At 41.8% G+C, this 22,026-nt stretch overlaps 2 protein-coding genes across 2 annotated transcripts in view; one reads left to right on the top strand and one right to left on the bottom strand.

Annotated features, from left to right (window-relative positions):
• Positions 1–374: 374 nt before the first annotated feature.
• On the top strand, positions 375–7,540 carry TMEM252 (transmembrane protein 252). The gene is made up of 2 exons (XM_017650046.3): positions 375–2,003; positions 5,041–7,540. Exons 1-2 carry the CDS (start codon positions 1,726–1,728, stop codon positions 5,276–5,278), a joined length of 516 nt encoding a protein of 171 aa, XP_017505535.1. The 5' UTR covers positions 375–1,725; the 3' UTR covers positions 5,279–7,540.
• Positions 7,541–10,660: 3,120 nt separating this feature from the next.
• The window catches only part of PGM5 (phosphoglucomutase 5), a 190,606-nt gene continuing 179,240 nt past the window's right edge, over positions 10,661–22,026 (bottom strand). The window contains exon 11 of the mRNA XM_036991097.2: positions 10,661–12,137. Coding sequence (XP_036846992.1) covers positions 12,048–12,137 — 90 coding nt within the window. The 3' untranslated portion in view covers positions 10,661–12,047. The remainder of the gene's footprint in view (positions 12,138–22,026) is intronic.

Below are 22,026 nucleotides of genomic sequence, written 5' to 3'. Positions count from 1 at the left end.
TTAACTCTGATTGTCTTCTGTGGTTTCCAAGTCCTAAAGACCTGTTTTAGTTATCAACTGCTGCCTAACAAATTGTCACAAAATGTAGCTTAAAACTAAGTGCTTCAGGGTCTCTTAATTGAGGTTTTGCTTTGGTATAGTCATCTCAAGGCTCAGCTAAGCAAGGATTTGATTCCAGATTCACATGGTTTTTGGCGGGGTATAGCTCCTCACTGGCTGATGGGCTAAAGACTTCATTCAGTTCTCCACTAACTGTTGGCCAGAAGCTGTCCTCGGTTCCTTGTTATGTGGACCTCTTCAATATGAAAGCTTCCCTTTTTAAAGGGTACAAGCCACAAGGGCAATGGAATCTGCTAGCAAGACAGAAGTCACCATCTTTGTAACTTAATCATAGAAGTGACATCTGATCACACTTGCTGTATTCTGTTGGTTAGAATCAACTCACTATGTCCATCCACACTCAGTATGTCCAGCCCACACTTAAGAGGACATGGATATCAGGAGGCAGAGACCATCAAGGGTCAATAGCCAAAACAGAAATCTATCAATCCTCAAGACCAACTGGGGAAGGGAGAAAGGATTGTTTTAAGAGTTCAAGGATAATATGAAGAGTAGAGGATGAAACTAATTCAAGATAAGGACTGAAGATAATCAAGGTAGAGGATAAGAGGCAAAATGGGAAAGTGCCTTACATCACTTTTGATCCAGTGTCTTTCTCTTTCTCATCTAGCCCACAATGCGAAGGTAGAGCTGATGAGATGTGGGTGTGAAGGAAAGGGCGCATGTGGAACTACTTAGGGCATTGCACAAAGAACTGCTTTATCCATTGGGAAAGTAAATGGAAAATAATAGTAATGGAGGAGGGGGTAGAGGAGTAGTGAAGAGAAACTGAAGATAATCTATCTGGACAAAAGTGACCCAGAGTCTCTCTGGGCAGGAGACTTTTGGCAGGAACATGCCAAAGCATCAAATAAAAAAGGAAGGAATCAGGGCATTTCAACATTTGGGCCCCAGCAGTGGGAAAGATAAAAAACCAGAATCAGAGCAGAAGTCTCCATCCATCCGCAGAATCCCCCCAGACTCCCAAGCTCTGTCTTTCACAGTCCTTCTGTCCAGCACTCTCCCTCCTGCTGATGCTCATCTTGTCAATAGAGAAGGAATCAGGAAGTTCACCCCATGGGCTTTTCTCTTGAATTTTTTCAGTGTCATCATGTGAGGGCAATAAAGGGAGATTCATTGAGAGACAAGACAAACCTGTTAAAATCTTTAAAAGTGTCTTTTTTAGTACAGAGAAAGAAAGAAGAAATCAGAAAAGGACTCCTTGCCAAAGCACAAAAACAGTTCATCAGGAATTCTAATTTCTCTAGTGTTAGTGGGAATTACCCACCAACGAGATTAAGAGACCAGCACCCTTTTAATCAAAGGATAGGGTAAATAACTGGGGTCAGCTGAGGGTCCTTCCCACTGAGAAGAGCAAGGCAACTGTGAGAAGTCACTCCTTCCTGCAGTGCACAATGCTGTGTTTTTAGGTTAATCCTCTAAGGATATTATAGTTACTTTGAATGGTTAATGAGTAGCTTCTAAATGCCTGCTTCATTTAATTGTCCAAAGGCCAGTTGGTCCCAGAGTGTATAAAGCTGTGAGCCAGCTAATGAGAGCATTCCCTCTGAGCAAGGGAAGCTGGGGAGTGGCAGGGTCAGGGAGCTGGGTTCCAAAGGAGCAGGGATGCAGAACAGAACTGGTCTAGCTCTCTGTGCCCTTGTCCTCCTGATGGGCTTCCTGACGATCTGCCTGGGGGCCTTCTTCATTTCCTCAGGCTCCATATTCAGCTGTCAGGGGCACCTAATCCTGGCCTATTTGTTTCTACCTCTGGGGTTTGTGATCCTTCTGAGTGGAATCTTCTGGAGCACCTACCTCCAGGCAAGCGAAAGCAAAGGAGTGTTCAGCCACGTGCTCAGACAACACCTTGCTGGTGGGGCCCTGCCCCTGGCCACAGTGGACAGGTATGTGCTGAGCTGCCAGAGGACGGAGAAGGGCTGAGAAGGGGTGGAGTTCTAAAAAAGCTAATCCCACTGTGGAGCAATTTACATGTCCCAGGGGGCTGTATGTCTAGAACTAAAACTTTATTGTCAGGGAATTATCCTAGAGTTAGTTACTAGGGAGAATGCTGCTGCCTCTGTGGAAAACCATGAAGTAGAGGGAATTTATCTCAGAGAAACAATTTCCCGGGCAAATTGAAAACCCACTTAAGTCAATTTAAGAGGCCCAACTCAGGTTCTTCTGTTGTATCTTGGGAACTGTCTTTAGAGGCAGGTGATGGTTACTTATTCCCCAAAACCTGGCTACCAGTTTATAAGGAAAGCAAGTCCCAGACCAAATTCTGCCACACCACACACGACGAAGCAGGCATAAAATCAGTCCCATAACCTCTTCATGACCTCAGTGTAGTCCCAGCTTATTGTCCTTTTAGATGCTCTCATCACACCTTGCATGAAAGACTCATTCAGTCAAGGAAATAATATTCCCAAAGTAAGATTACCACCTCATACCCATTAGGATGGCTATTATCAAAAGAGCAGAAAACAACATAGCAAGGATGTGGAGAAACTGGAAAACTTGTGCACCGCTGGTGGGAATGTAAAATGGTACAGTCACTGTGGAAAATGGCTTAGAAGTGCCTCAAAACATTAAACATAGAATTTTAATTTGATCCAGCAATTCTACTTCTGGGTATATACAAAAAAGAATTGAAAGCAAGGACTTGAGTAGATAATTGAGCATTAATGTTCATACCAGCATTCTCCACAAGAGCCAAAAGGGAAATAATTCCTATGTCCTTCAGTGGGTGAGTGGATAAACAAATGTGGTATATACATACAGCTGAGTATTATTCAGCTTTAAAAAGGAAGCAAAGTCTGACATATGCTACAACATGTATGAACCTTGAAGACATTATGTTAAGTGAAAGAAGCCAGACACAAAAAGACAACTACTATATGATTCCACTTCTCTGAGGGACCAAGAATAGTCAATTCATAGACAGCAAGTAGAGTGGTTGCCAGGGCCTGGGGGAGGAGGGAATGGGGATTTAGTGTTTAATGGGTACAGAGTTTCAGTTTGGGATAATGGAAAAGTCCTGGAGATGGATGGTAGTTAGTGATTGTTACACAACAGTATGAATGCACTTAAGGCCATTGAACTGTACACTTAAAATAGCTAAAGTGGCAAATTTCATGTTATATATATTTTACCATGAAAAAAAATTCACTTAACCTTATGGTTGGTGTCAGAGAAACAAAAACCTCCTAATTCTTGGCTGAACACAAGACCATTTAGGGATAAAACCTCTTGCATCATCCTAAAGGTACAGGTTGCAAGACTTCATAAATAATTTTGCCCTCTTCATCTAAAATAACTGAGCTACTCAATGTATCTTGAATATAAGTAATTTTACCCAGGATGGTTGATTTTTGACATTATTATGGTAACTAATAAGATACTAATTACAATAATCAAAACCAGTTTCCAGTGTTTATTCTACTAACTAGCAAGGTCTCTGGGTTTGATAAAAAACACTACAGTAACTGAAGTGATTATAGAAGCTGATTCTTTCTAAAGTGATGATTTTTTCTTATATCAATGTTAAGATGATTGTCTCCAGAGTATGAATTCCTGATAAGTGTGATTACCTTTATGATGTACCTTAATTTACTAACACATGCATAACACCGTCTGTGCTGAACTACTTTAAAGTAGATTAAAGACATCATGACATGCCCCAATTACTGTCTCTTTCTGCTGCATCTAATTGATACCTGGCCCATTCACAATGGCTAGAAAGTCAATCAGTGCAAAGGTACATTTCTCAGAAGCATCTGCATTCAAAATGGGAACCCAGGTAGAGGTTTCAAAGCAAATGGGTCTGCAGTGGTAGATCAGGGCACAGGCAGTGTGAATTGGTGTTGGGGTGTGTGGGGATTGGGAGGGTGGACGGGATTTGGGGGCAGGCGGCAGTCACCCCAGAGCTTCTTAAATCACCCCAGGGAACAGCTCACCTGTCTCTGACGTCTTTACGCATGTGCCCTGTGACACCACTTTGGCTCTTCCAAGTGAAGTCTGAGATGTATGACGTACAGTAGACAGCTCCTTCAGCTGTTTGGCTTTGGGCCTGCTAACATTTGGAACAGAGCTGTGGCCACAAATGGCCGTCTCTGTTCTGTTGTGGTTACACACCATAAACACTGACTGCAGGCACGGGAAGGATATTCTCTATAAATACACAACTCAGTAAAGCTCACCCTCTCTCTTCCTCACCTCCTTGCTACCTCCAATCCCATTCAAGATGGAGAGCCAGAAGGATATAGCTATTAGCTACGCTGGGCGAGATTACCAAGAGCCTCAGGTCTGCGTGAATGACTCCTTTAGCCATTAGCTTGGAAGGGCTGCAACTGAAATCTACATAAAGTTGTCAGTTGAAATAGTTTGAGCAATGTGTCTTTTTTCTGGAGACTAGCTGCTAAGACTCGGAAGAGTGATAGGAAAGAGAGAAGCATGTGCTGTAGTTCAGGAATCTGCACAGAGCTGGCTTTCATTCATTATTTTGTTGGCTGTGAGGATCAGAGACAGTGAGCGCAACTGAGTGGAAGATGATGTGTGTGAATGGGAATAAGGATGTGAACAGGCTGAACTGGGTAGAGAAAAGTTCCAGTTTAGGTCCCCATGTCCCCTGCCCCCAATAAGGAGCTCACCCTGAAAGTCCCTGGTGCCAGTGAGTAAGAGGGGAGAGCTTGCAATAACCCACTGGAAAAATATGACAATAGGGGGCCACATCCTATTCCTGATGAAGAGGGTTCTGCTGAAAGAGCACCACATTAAAAGAAAAAAAACTGGTGATGCCAGGGAAGAAGTACATCTGTTTCAAAATCAGTGTTTCTTAACAGTTTAACTTGACACAGTGTGATTTGAGAGAGGCAGACATATGCCTCTTTGGCATTAACCACTTAAATAACACATGTATGTTTGTGGCATTTTGTCCTCCAGGCCAAATTTTTACCCCCCTGCTTATGAAGAGGATCTTGATGCTGAAAAGCAAACCTGTCCTGCAGAAAGAGAGACCTTGGATGCTCCTCCACCTCTGTACACAGAGATGGGCCTTGAATCTGAGGATGGAAATGATGTCCACCCAGAGGCTCCACCACCCTATGTTGAGTCTATAGCAGACAGGATGCTGACAGGCAAAGCCCAGAGTGTTGGAACTGGAGAAATTCAGCACTTGTGATGCCTACTCACGGGATACAGCTGCTAATAATAAATGCTGACAAGGGACTGTGGAGGAGGGAAGGCACATTGGGGACCCTGCATGAGAGCTCTGAGTGACAGCTATGCAATTCCACAGGTGTGCGTGCCTGAGCAAATCCAGAATGGGGGCCTTGGAAGGGCATGGTCAGCACTAAGCAAACATTTCAAAGGATTTACACTTATCTCAGCCCAGGTGAGCTTTTGGACTGCAAAAGTGTTGTTGCGAGAGCTCTGCTCCACAGAGGCTTTCTGCTTACAGAAACTCCCCTCCCATCACCTCAGCCAACAGGGAGGAACAGGTGTGCTTGTCGCAACAGCCACGTGCCTTATGTACTATGCCTTCACGCCTTTGTGTCCTCACTCAATAGTCACAAAGGGGAAGTACACTGGAAATGAAGGGACACTGTCATTTAATGTGGGTTTTATTGGCTGGTTTCATAGTTATCCCCATTTACCTTATTACCATATTGACACAGTAATTCACATCGTGGGAGATTTGCCCTTGGAACCCATGAATTTTATTTTTGTATTACTTTGATTATGTGTATTTTATTTTTGTGTGAAAGTGACTAATATTTATTTCAAAATATTTCAAACACAAAATTTTAAATGAGTGTTTTAAAAATGGGTTGATTACACAAGCAGATCTGATAAGATTTCTCCAAGACTCAAGATGAATATTTAAAAATTCATAATTCAGAAAAAAAAACATACTAACCATGGGCTATATTAATATTGAATTTGACTTAAATCTTGAAAGATTTTAAAATATACATATATATATATATATATATTTCCCCCTGTGAATCTCTAGAATTTGAAAGAAAGAACACTCACTATATTGTAGTACTTTGAGTATTAACAGGAAATTCTTTGTATCTCAAGATACATGCATTTTTAGACTTGGGACATTTATTTTAAAACCTAGTGATTCCTCTTCAGCTTTATTATATTTTATTATATGTTTTAATACAAAAGGACAAATTGGGTGGCAGGGTGTGGGAGGAGATGCAGCCTGCTTTAGAGCTTGTATAAGAACCACTGTATCTCTGGGTCTCCATTTCCTCTTCTATCAAGTGAGGAATTTATGCTGGGATTAATATCTAACAATTTTGGAATTCATTTTATATAGCAGACTTTGTGCTATGAAATTTTTATGCTTTTTATTGAGCTTCAGAGATAGGCACTATGGTTATTCCCACTTTACAGATGCATAAACTGAGACTGAGAAGTTAAGGAACTTTCCTGTAATAGGAGGATGAAGAAAGGTCCACAGAGAGGTATGGCGGGCCATGCTTAGCACAGACTCTTGTGCTAGGTTAACCCTGTTTTACTTGCCTCCTCCCAGGGAGCAGGTTGGACTTCCTTCCCCATGAGAAAGTAGGCCCTAGCAGGAAGTGGAACACCAGGTTGATGTGATACCTTGAGCCCTTGGACAGGCAGCAGAGGTGCTCTAGGGTCACTTGCTAGGTTCTCTCTTAAAATGTAAGTAAGTCCCCCATGCTTTCTGCCTAACTGCTTGGCCCTCACCTCATGGTGTAGGTTCATCTCATCATTATAGTGATGATGACAGATGCTTCCTAATGTATCGACAGCCCTTGGTGAACGGGCACAGGTGAGGCTTTGGACAGTGGTGGGAAGGATGAAGAGGCTTGTTGAGATGGGGTGAGACCTCTGTAGCATCTTCTTGCCATTAGTGCTGAGTGCACAGATTAAGCTGTCCTGACAAGTACAAAGGAAGCCACAGAAAAGGAAATACAGGTCCCGTTACATGAAGCATGAATTTGGGCTAGATTTGAGTCCTAGACATCAAGGGCATAACTGGGTATGAAAGTCACTTATGGTTATCCAATAAGAAGGTGATCAGTTATTAGCAATGCAATTTATTACTCCTCTCTGGTCATCTCTTTCTATCCCTCTACTAAGATGGCTACCCTGGAGTCCTGGGTCTGAGCACATTCACTGACCTCAACAAGCTCTATCGCTGAGCTTTCATCCAGAGTCTGCATTTGTAATAGATGGTTTTTCCAACTATTGGTAATCACGTGAAACAAATGTTAATTATAGTTTACATAAGGAAATTGTTTTAATCTCTTTACTGCAACAAATTTTGTACTTAAACAATCCCCCATTTTTGGCCATTGTTTTGTATCAGAAGAAAAAAGTCAGTAGGGGAACAGAAGTCAAACTTTTATTCTCCATGTGGAACTAACACTGCATCCAGATGCGTTAATCTTTTTGCAAATGCAAACATTATCAGCATTAACTACTGATTCAGAAAACATGCCAGGTGTTTTTTGAAAAAGAATATTACTAATAGGCATTTATTGCTTTTTTTAAACAAGCATCAGGAACGTTGGTATTACCCAAAAAAAACCCTACCTTTGAGAGGCCCAGCAATTAAAACCCACTGGCAAGTCAGAGAAACGTATCTGTTGTAGTTATTAAGAGTTCACTGGCCACCCCTCGAGGATTCACTCAGGGGAAGTAGACATTGTATCCTGTCTTTTTCCCTAAATTTATAAGATTAATGGTGATGGACTGAGAACCATGATTCTGTGAATGGAGGGTGGGCACTGAGACGATGAGAAAGTGGAAGGGAGGTAAATCTGCACTGTGGAGAGTCTTTGCTCATTCTCTCCTCTCAAATGTGAATGGCAGGCTCATGTGTCGATGGGGAAGGGCAATTCTCAGATGGCTCTCCAGTATTTTAATCTTATAACAGCCCTCAGAATAGCTAGTTTAAGTACCCACCCACTAGAAGATGAGCATGATAAGGTCAGGTATAGAATACATTTTGCTTCATCTCTTGCATATCTGAGATATAATGTGTGTATTTTTGACCCCTCAACTCAAAAACTCATAAGTACTTTTACTGAAAATCCAATTGATCCTTCACAATTCTACTTAAACATGTAGTCTTTGGTGAGTTATCTCTCCCAGCTCACCTATATTGCAGGGCATATACTGGGTGTTAAAAAGACATGGAAAGATGATAAAGACATGGGTTTATGATGCATACCTTCCCACATTCTATAATGTTTCATCACAACTTAGGCTGATTCACATACCAAGTGGGCTGTCAACTACATGAGCCATTTCCACTGATAAAGAATCCAGCTGGGCAGAGTGGAACAGGCATCTGCTAAGCTCCAACGCCTGGGATAATCTCTTGCTGTTCATAACTACTGAAGGGCCAAAGACTGATTTACTGGCAGTTACATCATTTCCAAAGGCACATGATTTCTCAGACACTTCTCCACTCAGGAATGGAAATATCCTCAAGGCAGGTGTCTGGGATATTAGTGTTCCACATGTTTGAAGAGTACCCAGTGCATGAGCCAGTAACAAAATGGAGTCATCTGTTATGTCCCTACCAGTTCCCACAGGTGATGGATTCCCACACCTGCCATGGCTGATGGGTATTGCTGTCAAAGTAAATCCTAAACCTTACACTGACCCACAGCTGGCCAATCAGAAGTCCCCACACCATTATCCCTGTCATTGCCTGTATTATCTGCGGAGAACACTGGCTTGGTGCAACCAGCTGTCAGCCCAATGTGCTGCCATGGGACTGGTCATCAGTCTGAGGCTTCTCGTGCAGAAAGCCTTCACGTCCTGTCTTTCCTTTCAGCCTGCAACATCAGTAACACTATTTGTTCCATGAATACTGTGGATGTAGGCTGCACATTTACATTTGATCCATAAGATGTGATACATGACCTCATTTTAATAATGGCTGCCTACTCATTTTCCAAATCAGCTAATGAAGACTCACAGATGAGGCAAACTTTTTGTCCCAGGAGACTGGCTGACAACTGGTAGGATATTTAACATCCTTGGTGCCCTCCCCTTAAATGCCTCCCTGGCACATATGCTCAAACATTTCCAAATACCCCCTGGGTGGGTAGTAGCATTGCCCTAGGTGGACTGCATTATGCAGACTATGGCTTGTCATTATTCTGGAGGTGCATGGTATCAACTCCTCAATATTAGCTGATCACAAGAGTGGGCCTGACTCTATCCATACAGTTTTCTATGATTGTCTCCTGTGGTCCCCATAGAATTTCTGGACCTCTCCAGTCATTTACTCTTAAGAAAGACCAGTGGGTGGCGCTCCATCTTTCGGAACACAAAGAACATTATATGCAGGAGAGTGACTCCTTATCTTTTACCTCTCCAGAGGATAAGGCAAGAAACATGCATGTGTAGCTCATCAAGAGAAGCTTGGATTTTATCAAAAGCAGGGCTAATACGTTGGCAATGTGAATTTGAGTAGGTCCTAGAGAAAGGCTGTTTTCTAGAGCCACTACAGGATTTTCCCGTGGCAACCTAGCAGAAAGAAGGTTCTGTAAAGATAGAGTTGTACAGCTGCTTCTTTGCATAGCTGGGCTCAAGGATGTGCTTTGCCTGATATTTATAACGCTGTGTCTGCTTCAACCCCACTTACCCAAGACAACTTACTAGACCCAGAGCAAACCTCCTTTCCAGCCATCCTCCCTCTCAATTCCTAGTCTTTTTTCTTGCTACATTCACCCCAGGTGAAATTATATAAATGGTGACAATTTCCAGGAAACACTGCTCTCTGAGAAACCCCTCAAGCGCCCAGTGTCCTGCCATCTCTGAGCCAAACTTTTTGGAACACCTACCACCCACTGCTTGTGCCTCTACGATTCTTTGCATGTATCTTTCATAGCCTCCTGTTCTCAGTTACAAATGCATAGGAGCAGGAATAACATTTTCTATCAAAAACAGGATTCTGCATAGAGTAGTAGTTGTTCAGTCTGTTTGCTGAATGAAGGGATGAATATAGATTTGGGCTGCTGGACACACATGACAGACTGAAATAAACAATTTTAAATGAGGATTAATTTACATTTGAATCTCAAAGTGAGAGATGACTAAAAGTTCAGAAACTTGACGAAAAATAATTATTTTCTTACCTTGAGCTGACTAAGCCTAAGAATACATCTAATTGTGCTGACCAACACAGAGCTAAGTAGTGAACAGACAGCCATCATGGACTTTAAAGATGATGAGGACCGAAGCTGTAAGGAAATTATATTCCATTGCTGGTAAATTTCATAACTAGGTCTTTAGAATCTCAGCTCAAAGCACCATCCTATTATTTTTAAATGAAGATACTTATATAAGACTAGATGCCATTTTAGTTTCTGCTGGCTCCCAAAGGCAGTTTTGAGCAATTATCTTTTCTGTTCCATTTATTTAATAAATTCCCAAGGTCGTAATTATGAAAAACAACCCTTGCAAGTATTCTAAAAGGCACATTTATCAGAATAGCGACCACTATTGGAGTTTCTCAAATGGTGAAACAAATAAGCAAAAATCCACAGACCTTGAAGAAGGTTGAAATAAGGAATTTCTTTTTTATTGGATACTAAATGTCCTAGCAAGTTTCTGACAGAAGCATAGATAGAAAATGGAAACAAATACCTTACTGGGAATGTTCCCCTTCTTGCACTAATCTTGACTACAGCAATAAGGCATGATTGCTTAGCCATCAAAGCACACCACGTCATCTGCACGAATGACACAATAAGTGAGAGTGTTGTTCTCAAGGTGGCAAAACATGTGCAAACAGGTCCCACACATCAAGTGCTGGGGCTGAGCACAGATGGCGGCTGCTAGAGCTGCAATATCCCTTTCCAGAGCAATGAAAGCCACTGAGGACCCTCTCTTCCATCTAACTGTTCCACCAGTAAGGTCTTCTTGCAGCATCCATCGAATCTCCTACTTTTATAGCATTCCACTGTCTCCTTTTACAGCTTTTTAAGCAAGATCTGAACTGTGTCCCAACAAGTGCATTAAAATAGGCCCTTATTGGGAGATAGGATGGTGGAGAGAGATAAAGTCAGAGATAGCAGACATGATGGTATTTTGTTTTCCCAGGAGGAATTAGTATAAACCCATGTGTCAACCTATGTGATATAATCAGGGAAGGGTCCACAAAATGCTAAGCATTCATTTGTAGAGTCCTGCCCAGAAACTGCTTCCTCCCAGCATGATGAATGGCTGAATTTTAAGGAAAGCAGCCAGTTTAATAGCTAAAAGAATATTTACAGAGTAAGAGAGAAAAACACCCTTTAATACATTTTGCTGAAGGTGTGCCATTGTGATCTGTAGAAAGCTTTACAGGATGTGAGAGAAGGTGGCAGAGTGGCCTTAGAGAAGGGACGGTGGGAGAGGAGGCCCTCAGGTAGCTGGTGGGCGTGAGGGGGGCAGTTAGGAGCGCTACAGCTTTTCCCCATGGGAGACCCGACCTGGGCGAGAGCCTGAGAGCTGCCCCATGCTGAGGGAGCCTTCAGTCCTCCTCCGGGAGCGCCTGGGGCCTAGGGTCAGCACAATTCTGGCACTGTGCTCTCCTCCATTAGTTCAGGACCTTTTCTCCCCAGCACCAATGCTGCACAGATGCCATCCATGACTAACAGTTTCCCAGCCCACTTACTCTTTCTCAAAAAGGGAGGTTCCTTTGTGTGACAAAATATAGCTATCAAATGACAGTGCAGCTTTGACAGACAACTGAAGACCCCAGCGCATTTGGAGGAACTGACCAAAACCCAAACAAAACAGATTTTTTTCTTTTCCCATGTAAGCCCCACCCCACAACCAGAAAATTATCTTTTGTTTTTTTTCAGTCATAAGAGGCACAAACAGGTAGCAAGAAGGCGTGGTAGAGTGTCTCCTGCCGAGTGTTCCCTTTCGGCCCTGGTGAGGGATCTTGCCTCCTTTCAGGTGATGACAGTGGGGCCCCTCCGGCCGGTTCTCTCGTGAATCTGGGATATTTTCAGCGCGATGGCTATGAGAGGACTCAGCACCGCCTGGAAAGGAAGAAAATCTGTGAAGAGCTCAAGTCAGATACAGGAGGGCCACTGGGATGGGTTTCTATCACAAACATCTGGATTCGAGTCCAATTTGGGGCTTCCAGGCTGAGTCATGTGGGCACAACACCTATTCTCTGGGCTTTGATTTCCTCTTCCACAAAAGGAGACTGGAGAGGGCCAGGCAGGGGGATGGAGGGGAAGATGATCTCCAAAGACTTATCCAGCTTCCCAGAATGTTGATCTTAGATAAGAAACTGCACAAGCCAACTACCAGAGCACTGGAGCATTTCATGGACTCAGCTTTGTGAATTAAGTTAGTTCAGGGAAACCCCCACATCTTCCTCTGCTATACTGCCTCCCCTACATACATGTACACCCCCTGCCACATACACAGCATGAACTTGAAGAAAAGCACTCATTCTCTATCCTAAGACCATGGGCCTGCAAAACCTACTATCTTGCTGTTTCAGGGAAGGAAAACCAATCCACTGGCTAGTGTTGCAGAAATAATTGCTCATTTCTTCCCATGAAATAAGTCGGTGGCTTGAGGCAACTGAGTGTCCCCTGGGAGGGGGTGAGGTGGCTTAGAGGCCTAAGGGGTAGATGCTTAGAAAGGCGAGGGACATGAAAAGGAATAAGAATCATTTCTTTCCCTTTGGCTGCTTATCATTTCACAGGAATAAGGCACTGTTTTCTAAAGTGTGCAGCACATACCACTCAAGATGACTTTGATGGTACAGAAAGTATTTTTAGATGCTCATGGGCATGGTGTGTTACTTATAAAATTGAGAAAGTCACTCTATTTTCCATTCTTTAATCCTCCTAATAATGAAATCCTCTGAATTTCACCACAGAGAAACTGCTCCAATTTTTAACACTTAAACTAAGACAGAGCATGCCTCAGGCAAGAGTTACCTGAGATGGAAGATAATATCATTGCATGCTTTTTCTGAATTCATTTTTATGGTGAGCTTTTATTTATCAAAGCATATTATTTTTTCCATGTAGAGCACTGATGTAAACTTTCTCTAATAAATAACTAAATTTAAGGGAAAACAAAGTTGTCCATTTAAAGACAGATACTAATATAGGGATACTGATAAAAAGAAGTTTGGGAAACACTGGCATAAAGGAAGAAAAAAAGATTCCATATTGAAGAAAATAAAACCAGTATTTCTGGAAAGGAGAGGGAGATTCTATTCCTTGTAGCTCTCATCTATTCCTAACAGAAATAAGGATGAAGTCAATACATGCATTCTAATCACATAAGATCACAATCAAACACCCAGGGTACTAGTACCAGCACAAGAGTGTCTAGATACTGGGCAGTACTGAGCAGTAAGTGAGAAAGCCTTGTTTGGGGGAATCTAACTGATTGCCAGGGACAAGAAATTTACTCATTACACAAGGGAAAATGTAGGAGTTTTTTGAGCTAAAAGTTGATGTATCAGAGTTGTGCTTTGGAAAGACTGCTCTAGCAGCAAGTTCAGTGGTCAGTCATACATTTATGGGCAAATACATTAAATCAAATTACTCTATGAAGATGACTAGATGGAGAAGCTCAGATCTGATCTTGGAAGCTAGAAGCTATCTCACAACTGGACAAGTGCTGCTTCCCGCTGGTTCCACATTCATAAACTTGATCTATGGAAACAGAGGGTTTATTTTCTTTTTAATAACCCAACTGATGCTCAGCAAATTTCATACTGGTACATGTTGCTAGGTCATATTCCACACGATGCCCATATAGGGGCATCTGGATTCTTTAGGAGCCAAGCATTCATTCTGTATAGAAACCAGATTATTAGCTTTCACTCCTCTTCCTGTCTTCTCTTCCCTCTTTCCTTCTTTGTCCTCTCCTCCCTTTCTTGTCTATATAACTCTTCATTCATACGTATACAACAGGGTAAGTGAAAATAGTGAAAAAAGTTAAAATCATTTACTTATGAATAAAGATAGACTTAAAATCCCTACCAATTTAAGAAAATGTAATGAAATCGAATTCAAAACTTCAAGAACTGAAAAATTAAGACCTGTTCTTTTTTTTGTATCATTGTAAGTTTCAAGATTAAGGATTTTTCTACTCATATCTTTAATTGGTGGTACTTATTGGAAAGAGGGTAGGGGAGTACAGTTTTAAGCAATACTTGTAAATATTTAAGCAATACTTGTAAAATGTCCTAACTGATCTCCACTGAACTCTACAGATGAACCTATGGTTTCCATTTCTTCTGTAAAATCTGGTTGGTGTCCACAGCACACTGGATGTCTGTGCTCAATACATCACTCTTCTATATAGTCACCTCCTGCCTCCAACGGTTATGTGTTATCAAGAGTCAGTTCTTAAATATGTTAATGCATGTTGTACTTGTTATTGAGACTATGCAATTATTAAATTATATGTAAACCAGTGATAATGTATAAAATATGTATAAAGAGGAAGAGTTCTTTCTATGAAAATTAGGTTAAATGGCCAGGATGTGGAGAAAAGGGAATCCTCCTACACTGTTGATGGGAATGTCAATTGGTGCAGCAACTATGGAAAGCAGTATGGAGGTTCCTCAAAAAAATAAATGTAGAAATACCATTTGACCCAGTAATTCTACTTGTAGGAATTCACCCAAAGAAAACAAAATCCCTAATTCAAAAAGATATAAGCACCCTATGCTTACTGCTACATTATTTACAATAGCCAATATATGGAAGCAACCAAAGTGTCCATCAGTAGATGAATGGATAAAGAAGATATGGTACATATACACAATGGTTAGTATTCAGCCACAAGAAAGAAATCCTGCAATAACACAGATGTACCTCGAGGTTATTATGCTTAGTGAAACAAGCCAGGAAGAGAGAGACAAATATCATATGATTTTACTTATTTGTAGAACCTAAAATCAAAACAAAACAAAATGAACAAAATAGCAGCTGACTCACAGACACTGAGAGGTGACTGTTGGTTACCATGAGGGAGGGTTTGGGGTCTATCAGTGGGCAGGGTGAGGGGGATAAAAGGACACAAAAACTCTTAATCATAACATAAGTCGGTCAAAGGGATGGAAGTGCAGCATGAAGAATATAGCCAATGATTCTGTAACATGTTCCTATGTTGACAGATAGTAACTGCACTAGTGGGGGTGAGGATTTAATAAAATAGGAAACTGCTGAAGCACTGTGTTGTATAGTTGATACAATATAAGATTATATATTAATGATGCTTCAATTAAAAAGAAAAAATTAGGTTGAATGTCTTGGGAAGAATTAGGTAACAGCAGTTAGCTAATACTGCCAAATTAGATGTGAGATATTATAAAATACTGGGGAGAAATAAAAAGAATAGAAAATTCCTTCTTCTAATTACTTCACAAGTGTCTTTAAGTTCCCACTGATACAAAGAAGTTAAAGATGAACATTACATATAATGAATTATGAGTGAAAATATCCTAAAGAAAGATAATCACAATGCAAATACTGTGCTCATATTGAAAGAAAGGTTTTGGACCAAGATGAAAAGCTTGGCAAATGAACATACATTTACAGGTTTTGTGCTAAACTGTAATGGTCAAGATATGTATATATTTAATCACCTCTTTTACTGTTTTAACTCTCTTTTTGGATTAGTGAACCAAGCACTTGTCCCTTGTCCTTATCATGTCAAAGAAGAAGGCTTTAATGGTATTTATGCAAACTAAAAGGAAGGAAATACATTTTGGAAACTCCATATGAGGAAAACCTTGAACATGGGGACCCCCTCCAACCCTGAAGAATGAGCTCTAGGCCAACCTGGCACAGAAGCTATGGAGCCATCTGCTTTCAAGGGACTGTGAGGATTTGGGAAGGGCATCAGTGATGATAACCATGGACTGAACACCAGACAGATCCAACCATTTTCCAGCAAACAAGAAAGTCTTTAGATGTTTAGATGATCCTACAGAGTTCTAAGATAGGTCTCTAAAAATGCACAACATTGAATTTTTGCCTGCCTGTGGAATGAGAACTTCAACTCATAATTAATTTAGGATCATAAAGTAATGTATTTTTTCTTGCCTGTGTAAATATATATGTGCTAGAATGAGTGGCTACTATATAATGGCAGGAATTTTGTCTAAGGGCTTAGAAAAGTGCCTACTCTTAGGAGGCAATCAAAGAATATTGGTCAAATGAATGAATGCTATATCAGCTTGATGAAAAAAAATGAGAAGGTCAGATAGAGACTTCTGTGGCCATTCATGAAGGGAATTCTGCACAAGTGGAAGAATCACTGGATTTTCACTGTCATGTTTTTCTTTAGAGAACACAGCTTTGATACATGTGAATCCCAGGCACTTTTCTCTTATCATCAACTGTGCATGATGGAAAAGAGAGAGGGAGATTAATTGAAAAGGCCCTAGAGTGGGAAGTGAGAAGAGAGGTTAAAGATTAAAAACCTGCAGATTTCACTTATTTGTAGAATATAAAAACAAAACAAAACAAAATGAACAAAATAGCAATGACTGGTGGTTACCATGAAGGAGGGATCAGGATACGTGAATGATAGGACCAAGCAGCCATCCCCACTATGGACGGGGAGAAAGAGCATTCTCGGTTATGAGGATGGATTAGAAGTTCCAAGGTGACTCTTTATGAATAAAGGAAATAAACCAAGAGAGACTTTAATCAGTCAGGAATATAGCACCTTTTTCTAATTCCAGTGCTCCTTGGAATGCTTAATGTAGCTTCTGTACACTTAGGAGCAGGAAACAGTGAGTGCTTATCTTGCTGCAAACTGAGTCAGCAACATATCTGTTCAGCAGAACTCAAGCCGTGGCTCCAGTGTCCTCCCTCTACCTGGGAGGGTTGGGTGGATGTTGGCCATCATCTCGAGTTAATAAGCCTACTAGGCAAAGAGGGAATTGAAGCCTGTTCTATTTAAAATGTTGATACTTTACTTATCAAGGATTTTATTCACACTGATTTCAACTTTTAAATACACTGCATTATATGGTGACAAATGGTGACTACACTTATCATGGTGAGCATTTGGTAATGTATATTTTAACTGATGAATTACCATATAAACTATATTTCAGTTTTAAAAATACTGCATTACATAATTTATCTTGATTACTGTGTTTTTTGGGGCCTCTTTAAATTTTTCACCAGCTAAACACACCCCAGTGCCCACCCTGTGCTAAGTTTTGACCTGTTCATCCTCCCTGCAAGGACAGAAAGGGCTTCTTCTTTCACTTTCTTTCCCATCTTCACTCTTTATGTTGTTGCTGTTCCTTTAATTCATGTTCATGTAAATTAGAGCCATAGAAACAAACCCCCTAACAAAGTGATCTTCTTACCCTGACCTGCAATAGACAGGAGAGGTGTAAATGATCTGAATGTCACAAGACTCAAAGTAAATAGTTAACTGAATCTTTGGAGAAAAACAAAACTCAATCATTTATTAAGCAAGATTTGTCAGAATGTGTGGAGGAAACCCAGCACTAGGCTGGTCTTGAGGAGGAGTGTGAATAGGGAGGGTCAGGGAAGTACTGTTGTGGGGAGGATATTAGTACTCATCCTAGTTTATGGTTTGGGGCAGGTAATATAACCCAGAGAATGCAGATCATTCAACAGCAGGAAACAGTAACATTCTGATGTCAATAAAATAAGGATTTAAAACAAATGCCACTTTCTCCTTATTCTTAGGGGTAGCTTCCATCAATATTCCCATTTTGGTTGAAGCTAAACTGCCTGACTTTCTCTAACAATTTCATTCCAACATTCATTTTTACTTCATATGATGTTCTTTTTTTTTTAGTTTAATAGCAGTGGTTCTCAAACTTGAGTGTGCATCAGAATCTCCTGGAAGGTCTGTTAAAATACTGATTCCTACCCTTGAGTTCCTGATTCAGGAGGTCTGAGGTAGAGTCCAAGAATATGGATTTCTAACAAGTTCCTGGTGATGCTGAAGCTGGTGGTCCAGGGACCACACTTCGCAAACCACTGCTCTAACGTGTGCTGATTACCATGCCTGTCAATTTCTTTGCTCCAGCCAAAAGCTAGGTTGCCTTGTTTGCAACACATGATCCTACCACCTCTTGGCCATTGCTGAGTGGACCAGGAGTGGGTCCCTGACCTCCATTGGCAGCCATCCATAGGCTGGCCAGCAACCTGCCATATAGTCTGGAGCAAAACTTAACCAGCACATCAAATTATTTCCCTCAAGGCTTAAAATGTAACTAATGAAATAATGAAACAATTAGCAGTGGGAACAAAATTAACCATAAGGTTATAATTAACCATGAAGAGTATGGAAATCTGGGGTTATGAGAAAGCAGAGACTCTGAAGAAAGATGACGAATTCTAAGAATGCAAAAAGAAACTGGGAAAAATAAAAATTAAAGAGAGAAGAGGGAAGTAATAAGAGTTAGTAGAGAGGAAAGAATGGCATGAATCCCAGTAATCTCAAACTAAAGATCCATTAACTCCAGCTGAGAGGACCTGAACCAACAGCTTAGCTGAGGTCTGGTCTCTGAGACCTGCCCTACAAGACCTGCTTTTGGATTTCTTGAGCTCACTTTGGTCTTTTTGTGCTCTAAAATACATAAAAAATTTAAAACAAAATTACATTAACAAAATAAACACACTGAAAGTTTGATTTTTGGATCATTGTCCAGCTTCATACCACCAGTGAGAACATGCTGTTTTCCTTATAAAACAAATACTCTTATTCAAAATCAGTTCCCTCACCAAATTAGCTCATTGTCCACCTTTTTCCCTTTCTGCTCTGAGCAAAGCCCACTAAGCTCTCCATCCACTAGACGGGATGTGTTCTTTGTTGAGTCTCTCTCTCCCCACCACATCCAAGCAGTCGCTAAACCCACCATCCATCCACTCCTTCTCATGCCACTGCTCCTTCCTTTACACGGTGCTCTCCCACCCCTAGCCTGCGGGAGTCTTCTAACTGTTCTCAGTCTCACCAGAGTGAGCTTTTTGGACCAGACTTGTTCATACGACCTCCTGATGGGAAAGTCTTGGATGACTCCCCAAGCCCGGTCAGCCACTCTCAGCACAGCTGTCAGGTTCTTCAGAGTTGGGTGTTACCCTCTCTGACAGGCAGAAAAATCCATCCCCTAACCCCCACCAAAACAAAAGATATTAGGTCCTAACCCCTGGAATATGTAAATGTGACTTTATTTAGGGGAAAAAAGTTTTTTGCAGATGTTATTAAAGAGTCTGAGATAAGATTATCCTAGATTTAGGTGGGCCCTAAATATGCTATCATAAGGTCTTATGAGAGTCAGAGAGAGACCACACACACACACACACACACACACACACACACACACACATCATAAGTTCTTATGAGAGTCAGAGAGAGACCACACACACACACACACACACACACACACACACACACACACACACACACACACACACACACGAAGGTGTTTGTGAAGCCAGAGGCCAAGATGGAAGTAGCTACAAGCCACGGAACAGCAGCAGCCAGCAGAAGCTGGAAGAGGCAAGGAAGAGCCGCTCCCCTAGAGCCTCCAAAGGGAGTGTGAGCGTGGGTCTGCCAACAATGGGATTTCAGAATGCTGGCTTCCCAAACCGGGAGAGAATGAATTTCTGTTTTTAAGCTATCCAGTTTGTGGTAATTTGTTATAGCAGCCAAGGGAAACGAACTCAGCTTCCTTTCCACAATTCTTCCTCAGTCTGCTGCCTGCTCCTTGTTTTACCCCATGGCACCCCTTGAAAGGTGAGTTCTCAGCCTGAGGCTCCAGTTTTGCCTGTTCTGTCCATTTAGAACAATGTTGCAATTTCATCCATCCATACAGGCTTCCTTCATGAAATCGCTCTGCTGACCCTACCCCACCCAGGTAGGATCTCTTTATTCTCTGAACCCCTAATATACTCCTCTATTGATTCCTTTTTAACATGATTTACAGTAATTTGTAGGATTTTTTTCCTCCTCTTCTACCATACTCCAACTAAACGTTAAGTTACTAAAAGGCAAAATCTTTCTTAAATGTGTCTGTTCCCTCACAATATGTGTCTTGCCCATGAAATGCTACAAAAAAAAAGTAGGAAATCCTGTAACCAGGTGTACTCTTGAGTACTTAATTAATGCAGTGGGTGATCTACTGAGAAACTACCTCATGTTTTGCACCCCTTCATCAAGAAGTTTCACCAGGAAAAGATGAAACCATCCATTCATTCACCCATCTGTTCCTCCTGAAACCAAACAGGAGCCCAGGCTTTTGCATTTCTTAGGCCAGGAACCTCTCTCTGTTTGTGAAATGGTAGTAGATGCTTGGGTGGTAGTAGCAAGGGCTGGGGTGAATGCTTCATAATCCAGAGTTGAAAGAAAAGAAAAACTGTGCAGTCCAGGAATGCAGTAAAGGGAAAAGAACTTGAGTTCTGGAAAAGGGGGGAACCCCTTGGGTGCAGCACCACTGAGGATGGAGGGGGCACTGAGGGAAGCACGGCAGTGGTAGTGTGGCAAGGACCACGGAGCAGAGCCCTGGGCAGATGCAGGGATTGCATGCAGATGTGGTGTCACAGAGCAGCAGGGAGCACTGCCAGCCCCGGAGTGCTGCATTCTTCCCCCGGACAGCATGCACCCTCCCCCTGCCTTTATCCCCTCTGCACTGTCTTAGCTGATCTGGAAAAGAGGAGGGACCCCAAATGGCCACTACTGAGCTCCCTGCCCATTCAGACAGGGGTGGCCCTGTTAGAGATAGTCTGATCCATACAACAGAGAAATACGACATTCCTTGAATTGCAGGACTCATAGAGCAATCCATACCTGTTACGATTATAAACTGAGAGTCACCCTCCAGCTTTGCTTCCAATACATCACAGTGTTGGACAAAGTTTCTGGTTACACTGTGCTTCAAGTCCTGAACACTCACACAGTGTAACAGGGAGAGCAGGATACCGAGATCTGTCAGGAACAGTTTTTAAGGGGCCCTGCCCAGAAGGGGTGAGTGGGGATAGAAATTCATCCCAAGCTCATCTCAGAAGAAATGTGAGCCCATCTGAGAAATCCATCTCAGAAGAGAGCAAGGGGCTGCATTCTCCCATATGTAAGGGTGCCATTCTCCAGACTCATTATCCTGTGCATTCCTGTTGAGAGCACCTGCTTTGCACACAGGTGCCCTATGGGCTAGACACTGCCCTGTTTAGTGTAGCCCAGATTTTAGGTAACAAAGATAAAATTTGAGAAGCATCTAGAAGGGAAACAATTGAAAACAAAATCAAATACATTTTTGCTAGTAAAAATGAAGTGAAAATGTTAAGCACTGCAAACATTTTGCTCTTTATTATAATACATACAATCATGGTCTGAACTTTAATCCCCTTTTCATGTAATAAATCTCCATATCTACCTGGATCCCAAGTGGACCTAAAATTAACTAAAATATAAAATATGAAAAATGGCTGTAGATAAATCTGAATTCCAAGCCCAACACTGAGGGAACCTATCTATCTTGTCAGTAACAGAAAACAGGCCTCCACAAAAGCTGTCTCCTGAGGGGAGAAAGCCATTCCCAGATGTAAGCAGATGCAATACTCCCAAAGAAGTTCAGTCACAGCAGAAACTAAAGCACCATTTGGGAAGGCAGGGACAAGCCTAAGAGAAGCCCCACTGACCAGGCAGGCCCGCTCTCCTTCTCTACCACCCTCCCCACCTCTGCAATTGATTTGGGATTTTAGGAGGCAAGGCAGCACTGCTGTTGCACATCCAAAATAAAACAGAAGTGTCACAAAGCCGATTTCCTATTCATTTTAATGTGACCTCCAATGGCTCCACGCTGGAAGTATGGTGTGGGGACAGAGAGGGGAGAAGGCCAGTGGGCTATCCAGCATCTGCAGGCACAGCTGAAAGGCACTGGGCAGAATTCGG

Source organism: Manis javanica, chromosome 2 (assembly GCF_040802235.1).
Source record: "Manis javanica isolate MJ-LG chromosome 2, MJ_LKY, whole genome shotgun sequence".
In the NCBI taxonomy this organism is placed as follows: domain Eukaryota; kingdom Metazoa; phylum Chordata; class Mammalia; order Pholidota; family Manidae; genus Manis; species Manis javanica.
The sequence above is the reverse complement of the archived record's forward strand: the minus strand, read 5'-3'. Positions and strand labels throughout refer to the sequence as shown.

Coding starts and splice junctions, on each gene's coding strand:
- TMEM252 (XM_017650046.3), top strand. CDS start 1,726: ATGCAGAACAGAACTGGTCTAGCTCTCTGTGCCCTTGTCCTCCTGATG. Junction 2,004..5,040: donor CCCCTGGCCACAGTGGACAG/GTATGTGCTGAG, acceptor TTTGTCCTCCAG/GCCAAATTTTTACCCCCCTG.